This window comes from Crocodylus siamensis, chromosome 12 (genome assembly GCF_052110815.1).
Source record: "Crocodylus siamensis isolate JL-2025a chromosome 12, ASM5211081v1, whole genome shotgun sequence".
NCBI classification, from domain to species: domain Eukaryota; kingdom Metazoa; phylum Chordata; order Crocodylia; family Crocodylidae; genus Crocodylus; species Crocodylus siamensis.
Genome location: NC_143406.1, coordinates 11,410,746 through 11,419,863, shown reverse-complemented (window position 1 = coordinate 11,419,863; position 9,118 = coordinate 11,410,746). Strand labels below are relative to the sequence as shown.

Below are 9,118 nucleotides of genomic sequence, written 5' to 3'. Positions count from 1 at the left end.
AGAGGGCCCTAACCCCGGCTCCCGTGGCACGTGACCCGCGAGGCCCCGCCCCCGCCCGAGGCCCCGCCCCGTCCCGCGGGCCCGGCCGGCATGGGGCGGGTGGCGTTGCGCGGCGCGTCGCGGACGGAGGTGAGCGGGGCCCGCCCGGGGGGAGCGCGGCTGCGGTAGTCCCCGCCCCCGCCCCCGCCCGGCACCGCTCTCCCGCGGGGCTGCCGGCCCGGGGGCTGGCCGGGCCCGGCTGTGCGCAGGGCAGGGGTGCAGGCGCGGGCGGGGGCAGGCTTGTGCAGCTCCGCCGAGCGGCCCCGGGGGGATCTCCCCAGCACGCTGTCATGTCAGGTCCTGGATCGCGCTGTGCAGCCCCTGCGCAGCCATTGCTTTCCATCGGCCCCGGGAGGCTCCTGGCCCGGCCGGGGGCCCACGGGCAGGGCCCGGCGGGGATGCCCGGCCAGCTGCGGGGACATTTCCCTTCCCCTTTGCCCTCTGCGCTATTTTAGGAACTGCTGCAATCATGAGCAAACAGCGACGCGGCTGCTCTTTGCACGGGCTGCGCTGGCAGGAGGCTGGGCTTGGCTGGCACGGCGAGACCAGGCCGCCGGCGCCTCGCGGGCACCCACGCTGGCGCAGGCTGCGAAGCATCGGCCTGCTCGCTCGGGGGCCGGGGGCAGGGCGGCACTGGGGGTATCGGGGCCTTGGCGTAGCTCCGCGCCCGTCTGAGCTCCTGCAGGCGCAGCCGTCCCGGGCGCTGGGCTCCTAGCAACGCCAGGCGCAGGGGCGGGGCAGCTCGGCCAGTCCCCAGCCCCCCGGGCAGTGACGCCGCCTCTGCCCTTCCCAGAGATCGCGCCATGGTCAACGAGAGTCCCAGCAGCGGCAGCTCCGGCTCCCGGTCGGACGGCGGGAGCAGCAGCGGGGGCGAGAGCTCCAAGGACAGCTCGCGATGCTCCACCCCCGTGCTGGACGCCGAGCGCCACGAGCGCCTGCGGGAGAAGATGCGCCGGCGGCAGGAGGCCGGGGACAGGTGGTTCTCGCTGGAGTTCTTCCCCCCGCGCACTGCCAACGCCGCTGTCAACCTCATCTCCAGGTGTGACCCCAGGAGGCAGGGCAGCTTGGACTGGGGAGGGGAAAGAGCCCGCCTCCCATCCAGGCAAAGGAGCCGGGAAGGGGGCTGTGTCCTTTCTGCTGAGGAGGGAGGTGGACCTTTGGGACCCCCTGGGAGTGCCACGCTGGGGCTGCCAGGCAAGGGGGGTGTTTACCTGCTCGTGCTGAGACAGAGTGGCCCCTGCCCGGTAGAGAGAGGTTAGGACCAGTGCGGTCCACGTCCCTGGACCTGCACATCCTGTGCGTCTCTCGAGGCATCCAGACCTCTGATGTCCAGCACTGTGCTGCTCTCTGCCGTTTTCCCCGGGGCGAGGGGCTGTGTGTAGGGCTGCGGTTGCGGGCACTGCAGACTTCCTGTCCCTTGCTCCTGGTTGTGAAGCGTGTCTCTGTTCACACTTCACCCAGATGGAACAATTTGGCTTACAAACCAGATATCTGTGTCTCAGCCGTCATCATCCACAAGCTGCTCAGAAAGCCGAGCCCAAAAGCCAGCCTGGTGTGATGGGCATTGGGCAGGGGAGTTGCGGCCTCACACAGCAGCCCAATCTTGGAAACCCAGAGCTGTGTGAGATGTCTCAGTTCATCTTCCCCTTGTCACGGCCCCCTGCAGAAGAGGCAGGTCCTCCATAATCCCCATCATGCTCTCTACCCTAGCCTTGCCTTTAGGTCTTGCAACCCCCAGGTCCTCCCTGAGCGAAGCCTCCTCTCTATTAAGGGCTTATCCTGGAAGACAGGCCTAGATTTCCTGCAATCCCTGGCTGCGCCCTTTGACTTCCTTGAGCACTGTCCCTTCAGTGGTGTGGGTCTGTTGGGTCCTTGGAGCCCCTTATAATTTCTTCTGGTCCCTCTTGCTGTCACTCGCTTCAGCCCCTCTTAAGCTGCGCTGATCATGTCCTGTCAGCCTTCGTCCCCCCTGGCAGCAAGCACAAACTCCCAGATATGGGCTAGTCAATCCCCATGGTCTCATGCCAGACCCCATCCGCCATCACACTCTGCAGGTTTGACCGCATGGCAGTGGGGGGCCCCCTCTTCATTGATGTCACCTGGCATCCAGCTGGGGACCCAGGCTCTGATAAGGAGACATCCTCTATGGTCATTGCCAGCACAGCAGTCAACTACTGTGGCCTTGAGACCATCCTGCACATGACGTGCTGCAACCAAACCAAAGAGGAGCTCACGGCATACCTACACAAGGCCAAGCACTTGGGGCTGAAGAACATCATGGCGCTGCGTGGAGGTGAGAACCCCTAGGCCCCTAGGCATTCCTGTCACCACTCTTCCAAGGTAGGCGGTGACTGGCACAAGCCAACATAGAGGCCAGCTGGATAAATCTCTGCCTGAATCTGTGTTCTCTTGCCTGGAAGTGCCTGATCCCCTCGAGGTTAGTTAACAGTAGCACTGCACTCTTTTCTGGGCCATGCAGGGTTTGGAGGCTCCTTCCATTGCTGGAGCTGGAAATAAGGATTGAACTGGATATTGTTCGGAAGTAGTGGGGGCAAGGGGCACGTCGGTGGAACAGAGCTGTGGAGCCAGCCGTCACAGAGGCTGAACTCCCCTTCCTGTTAGTGGTGGGCCACGCTCCTAGCTCTGCTTCCCTTTCACGCTGGATGAACTGTTGATGTGACCTGTGTCCCCTCGTCCCTCAGACCCCATTGGCGAGGAGTGGGAGGAGGAGGTGGAAGGATTCAACTATGCTGTCGACTTGGTGAAGCATATCCGTTGTGAGTTTGATGACTACTTTGACATCTGTGTGGCAGGTAAACGTGTCTTGTTGCGCATTGGCTGGGGACAGGGGGTCTTCTGAGACTGGGGAATTGGTCAAGCCTCTTGGCAGGCCACAAAGCGCCGACTTGCTTGGGTTTGGTTGGGGTCTTAATGGCGTGGACATCTCACCACCTAGCAGAACTTATCTTGGTGCTCTGTAGGTGAGAGGGAGCCCCACATGCCAGCTCAAGTCTCCTTGCTCTTCCTGAAGGCTATCCCAAGGGCCACCCTGATGCAGAGAGCTATGAAGCTGACCTGCGGTATCTGAAGGAGAAAGTCTGTGCTGGAGCAGACTTCATCATCACTCAGCTCTTCTTCAGGTCCGAAACCTTTCTCCAGTTCCTAAAGGACTGTCAAGCCATTGGTATCACCTGCCCTGTCGTTCCTGGGATCTTCCCAATCCAGGTGAGAGCGGGGTGGGATGACAAACATCATCAAACTATGAAACCTAGAAACTGTGCTATGGTGGGCTGGAATGGGGAATTTGCTCACTTGGGGAACAAGCTCGTTGAGGTGGAGATGACAAGTCTCAAGTGTGCTACCGCCTGCCAGCCTGCTCCTTTCTCCAGAGGTCCTCACTATGCAGTGGGTCAGTCGGAACCCACACCCAGGCTGGACCAAGCCAGCCACAGCATCTCTCTTCCTGGTAAGGGTTTCCATGCTAAAACCACCACTCGGGACAGTGTAGACTAGGAGGGAGGTCTCCTGGCTGCGTGCCCCTGGTGCCTCTCCTACCTCAATTGAGCCTCTCGAGCCCTCGCTTCCTGTAACAGTGGGGAAAGTGAGGCACAGAGAGGGTAAAGTAACCTGCCCACAGTTGCACTGAGAACTTTGGGTGAAGTTGGGAACAGAACCCAGGAGTCCCAATTTAAAAGCTCCTAATTTTGGCCCCAGAAAAAGCCCCCTCCCCTGAGCTGGGCTCGTTATGCCACTGAGGAAGTGGGGCCTGGAGGGAGATCCTTCCACAGCCACTGTGAACCCCTCTGTCATGAACTACCTTCCCCTCCCCCTGCCTTTTCCCAACACCAGGGTTACCACTCCCTTCGCCAGCTGGTGAAGCTGTCCAAGCTGGAGGTGCCACAGGAGATCAAGGATGTGATCGAGCCCATCAAGGACAACGATGCAGCTATCCGGAACTACGGGGTTGAGTTGGCCGTGTCCATGTGCCGCGAGCTGCTGGATAGTGGCCTGGTCCATGGGCTCCACTTCTACACCCTCAACCGAGAGGTGGCCACCACTGAGGTTCTCAAGCGTTTGGGCCTGTGGAAGGAGGATCCCAGGTGAGCGGGGAACTTTCCTGGCTTGCAGACCAAGGTATGAGCCTCTTAGGTCCTCTCTTGTAACTGGGGGAGGTGCCATTCAGGACACAGGGACGCCCCGGCTGTATCGGCTTTCTCCTTTCCAGAGGGAAGGTGCATCCAGGTCAGATGCCGTGACAGGCACCACCTACAATCCTAGTGTGGGGGATCCAATAAAGAGAAGCCCTTCTACTACTTCCTGTTCTCCCTTCAGGCGTCCTCTGCCTTGGGCAGTCAGTGCCCATCCCAAGAGGAGAGTTGAAGACGTCCGGCCCATCTTTTGGGCCTCCAGGCCAAAAAGCTACATCTACCGGACTCAGGAGTGGGATGAATTTCCCAACGGCCGCTGGTGAGCCACCAACGTGGGAAGAAGGATGTGGGAGGGAGTGAGGTATGCAACCAGCCAGGCAACCCTGAATGCGCAAAGGGCTGGGCTCATCTCGGGGTCCTGCTGGAGTCTCATCAACAATGTGTTGCTACAGGAACTGTTCCAGCAGTTCCCAGGTTCTTGGAGCTATGTGAGCAGGGCTGCTGGGCAGCTGCACTGGGACAGCAGGTCTGTGGGTCCCTGGCTGGGCTCTCTCCCTCTTCCTGGTGGGCAGGCTTTCCCTTCTCTTAGTTTGCTGTTCACAGTCTGTCTAGGGCAGCCTATTAATCCAGCCTCTTCTGCTCCGGCTTGCAGGGGCAACTCTTCCTCCCCAGCCTTTGGGGAGCTAAAGGACTATTACCTCTTCTACCTGAAGAGCAAATCGCCCCGGGAGGAGCTCTTGAAGATGTGGGGGGAAGAACTGACCAGCGAGGAGAGCGTCTTCGAGGTGTTCACCTGCTACATCTCTGGGGAGCACAATAAGAATGGGCACAAGGTGAGTGACAGCCTGGGGGAACCGGTCTGTAGAAAGGAGAGCTGGAACCTGGGATTGCTCTCCTTAGCTGGCAGGGCCTGCATGGAGTCTTCTTCAGAGGTGGTCTCCCTGGAGCTCATTGCCAACCTCAGGCCCGTGCATGCTGTGGTGAAGGGAGGGTGATCAACAACCTATTTCCCTCCCTGCAGGTGACCTGCCTGCCCTGGAACGATGACCCCCTGGCTACGGAGACCAACCTCCTGAAGAAGGAGCTGGAGAAAGTGAACAGGCGAGGGATCCTGACCATCAATTCCCAGCCCAACATCAATGGGAAGCCATCCACTGACCCCATCGTGGGCTGGGGGCCCAGCGGTGGCTACGTCTTCCAGAAGGTAAGAACATCGTGTTGTGAGGCCTGGCAGGACCAGCACAGCCTCTCTTTCTGGAGGCTATGGAGTTTCCACCATGAACTCCGGTTTCCTTCCCAATGGCTCATGGCTGAGCAAGATGGAGAGCCTTGACTCCCCCATCTCTGAGAGTTTGCTCCCATAGCTCATCATCATCAGTGGCACCTTCTTTCTTATATCAGTTTGTCTATTTTCAGGCTTCAGCCATTGGATCTCATCCTAGTTGAAGGGGGCCCTTTATCTGAAGTCTTCCACAGACGAGCAGTGAGTTCCCTTTCAGTTAGTTTGCTCTGGGATGAGCTGAACAGATAGAGCTTCTCACTGGCAGGCAGGTTTACCAGGTCTTTTCTTGAGGCTGCCCAGAGCGGACCAGTCTTTCCCATCACCTCTTATCCTCAGCCCTGTATTGCCTGGCAGTGCTCCTTTAGTCAAGGGCATGCTGTTTTTATTCCCTTTCATTCCTTCCCCTCTGCCCCAGATCTCCTTCCTTGTTGCAAACACCTGCCTTAAGAGACCGTCTTCCTGCCTACAGCCCGAGCCCAATGCCAAGTCCTGCCTCTGGGGGCATGCAGTAGGGGGTGCTCTTCTCCCCAGGCCCGTACACACCCAGTGGCTGTACATGCTGAGGTCAGAAGTGCCATTTTAGGAATGTGTGCCAGATTAACAACCAAGAGAGTGGAGGTGTTAAAGACAGTGTGGGTCTTGGGTTCCAACTTGGGCAGGTAATTGGACTTCCCTGAACCTCCTAGCCATATCTCACTCCATCCATTCCTGGCCTGAGCAGCAGAGCTGTGCTCTGTTCAGACAGTGGCTGTATTTCACCTCAGAGGCAGGTCTGCTCTCACTGGTGACTAGCAGCAACTTTCCCCTCACCTCACTTGCCACACAGCCCTGGGACCTCTCCCCTTTATAGAATTGCAAAGCCTCATCATCATGCACCCCTCATGGGTCCAGTCTTCCAGCAGGGGTGACGCCTAGGAACAAAGAACCTAATTAAAGGGATTGGGGTGGCTTGGAGCTGTTGGGCCGGCAGATGGCCAGGGCAGCTCCACAGAGATTTCCCTAAGAGCAAAGAAATCAATCATCCTACACAATGGCCAGAAAATGGATCCAGGGGCGCTTGGGGAGGAATGGGAGGGGGGGCGCTGGTGGGGGCCAGCAAAGCACAGAGCATGGGGCACATGGAGCTAGGCTGTGTCAGCTCATGTAGAGAAGACTGAACAAAGGAGGTGCTGCTGTGAGGGGGAAGGGGCTGAGGAGGGGATGGCTGCCAGGGGAGGGCACCACCCAGCAAAAATGCCAGCCTGGGGCTCTTAGACACAACCTCCCACCCTGTGCCTGCTGCTTGCGGCCACATGGATCGCTGGTGTGGCAGCTGCAAACGCTAGCCCAGCACAGCTCAAGTGGTAATACAGAATGGGTAACTTTGGGCCCCTTTGCTCTGACTGTAGGAGGCAGTCAGGCAAAAGAGACTGGGCACTCTGAGCCCATTCCCAGCCCTGCCATATTGCATGACATGCCCACTCTGTGCCTTGCCCCCCACCCCAGCCCCACAGCATTGCTTGTGCCCATCTGAGAGGGCAGGCAGGGGGGAGGCTGCTCTTTGTAGAGTCTTTCTGAGTTTAGCTGCAAAGTCAGGCCCCAGACAACTCAGCACTGGCTGAACCCAGCTTTGAGCTCTGTGCTTCCTCCCCAACCCTTGCAGGCCTACCTGGAATTCTTCACTTCCAGTGAGATTGTCACGGCCCTGCTCCGAGTGCTGAGGAAATATGAGCTCCGGGTGAATTACCACATCGTCAATGCCCGGGTAAGGATGGTATGGGACAGACATGTCCCTTGGGGGCAGGTGGGGCCAGCTGATGTGCTGGGCTTCTGGCTGCACCATGGGGTAGGAAGGAGGCTGTGTGGCCAGGATGGGCGAGGCTGTTACCTGCAGCACTTCCCTGCTCTGGGTCATGCTGGCTGGGGCTGTGGGAGGTTGGGTGTGTTTATGACTGGGCAGGCTCCTGTACCTTCTTTCTTATATGGGACCAACCTTCTCTTGGCAGGACGAGAACATCACCAATGCACCCGACTTGCAGCCCAATGCTGTCACCTGGGGCATCTTCCCTGGCAGAGAGATCATCCAGCCAACTGTGGTGGACCCTGTGAGCTTCCTGTCCTGGAAGGTAAGGGCCCACCTTGACCCACAGGGCTGGGGGAGCAGAGCTGTCTACTCCGCTTGGGGCAGCACTTGTGCTGAGATGCACTGAATCCTGCCTTCAGGAGCCAGTCTGGCTTGAGCAAGGACCTCAGGCTGCTGTCTATGCAGTAGAAGGCTGGAGAGGCAGTTTGCCTTTCCCAGGACTGGAAATACGCACTGTGGGGTAGCTCTGACATGTCAGGTCGAGGCCAAGGCTCTGTCTAGCCCAGTGCCCTGCCCCTGACACACTGACAGGGCACAGGTGCTTTAGAGTACAAGCAGCAAGGCCTCCTCTTGCCTCCATGAGGAGGCAGCATTGCCCTGCAAGAGGGATTCCTCTTGGTGCAGCCTGTTATTCTCAGGGGCCCTGGCTGAGGCTACAGCCCACGGACGGGTCCTCACCCTTCTGTCTTGGCCCCCTTGACAGGGTGAGGCCTTTGCACTGTGGATTGAGCAGTGGGCAAAGCTGTATGAAGAGGAGTCGCCATCACGCATGATCATCCAGTACATCCACGACAACTACTACCTGGTCAACCTTGTGGACAACGACTTCCCGCTGGACAGCTGCCTTTGGCAGGTCCTGGATGACACCTTCGAGCTGCTCAGTGCCTCCACGCAGTGCTGACCCGCTGCAGGCCAAGGCACAGCTGCAGCAAAGGAGAGTGGTCCCATTTGGCACCCGGCCATATTCCCTCTTACACATGCTCTTCCTGCGCCAAAGGGAAAGGCTCTGCAGAGAACCCCAACAGTCCCCATCCCCACGGTGGACTTGTCCCAGCCCTCTGCTGTCCCCTTATGCACTCGTGGCAGCAAGGACCAACCCAACCTCTGCACCAAGGCCTGGGTTGCTCTTTCCACAGGTCGCTTGAGCAGGGCCCACCACCCACAAGGACCATGCCCTGAGACTCAGCTCAACTCTCAGCTACCCAGAGCCCCAGCCCCTGCCTCACCTTGTCAGGACTGGGACAAAGAATTCTGCCCAGCCGGCCCCCCTCTGAGAGTGAGCAGGACTCTGGCCCTCCCTGTAATAAAGGTTTGTCATGTGAGCCAGTCTTGGGGTGTGGAGGAAGGCTGTGCCATCCTGTGCCGCTGGGCTTTGTCTGGCCCATTTTAGCCACAACACAGGGTTGCAGACGGAGTTTGGAGTCTCTCAGAAAGACCCTCCCTGTCAATGGAGACGCTAGCATTGTGTGGAACAGCTAAAGGCCTGCATGCCAGAGCTGCCAGGAGTGCACACACATGTAAGCTGTGCCCTGTCTACGTGGCACTCTTCCAAGCCGGTAAGAGCTGGGCCATAGAGACAACCCTGGGTGTCAGTGTGGAGCACTCCAGTGCACGCTCAGTCTGCCCCTCCTGTATAGCCAAGGTGAAGCTGGTGCCAATAATCTGGAGGTCCCTGCCAAAGCCCTCCTCCGTCTCCCCCCTCCAGGCCTGGGGAGAAGCCTGCCTAGATTCCCTCACCCCATTTCCCCCTTCAGACAGACCAACATAATGGCAGGGCGTAACTAGGGAAGGGGGTGGGAGGTGTCA

General features: G+C 58.9%; 1 protein-coding gene across 1 annotated transcript; it reads left to right on the top strand.

Moving 5' to 3' along the window:
* Positions 1-41: 41 nt before the first annotated feature.
* Positions 42-8,638, top strand: MTHFR (methylenetetrahydrofolate reductase). The gene is made up of 12 exons (XM_090024473.1): positions 42-129; positions 833-1,078; positions 2,094-2,332; positions 2,742-2,852; positions 3,071-3,264; positions 3,889-4,139; positions 4,372-4,506; positions 4,840-5,020; positions 5,209-5,391; positions 7,112-7,213; positions 7,455-7,574; positions 8,016-8,638. Exons 2-12 carry the CDS (start codon positions 843-845, stop codon positions 8,211-8,213), a joined length of 1,950 nt encoding a protein of 649 aa, XP_089880599.1. The 5' UTR covers positions 42-129; positions 833-842; the 3' UTR covers positions 8,214-8,638.
* The last annotated feature ends 480 nt before the right edge of the window (positions 8,639-9,118 follow it).

Bases quoted from the DNA above. Each gene is read 5' to 3' on its own strand.
- MTHFR (XM_090024473.1), top strand. From the start codon at position 843: ATGGTCAACGAGAGTCCCAGCAGCGGCAGCTCCGGCTCCCGGTCGGAC. The intron at 2,853-3,070 runs GTAAACGTGTCT...CTCTTCCTGAAG, and splicing joins CTTTGACATCTGTGTGGCAG to GCTATCCCAAGGGCCACCCT. The intron at 5,392-7,111 runs GTAAGAACATCG...CAACCCTTGCAG, and splicing joins GTGGCTACGTCTTCCAGAAG to GCCTACCTGGAATTCTTCAC.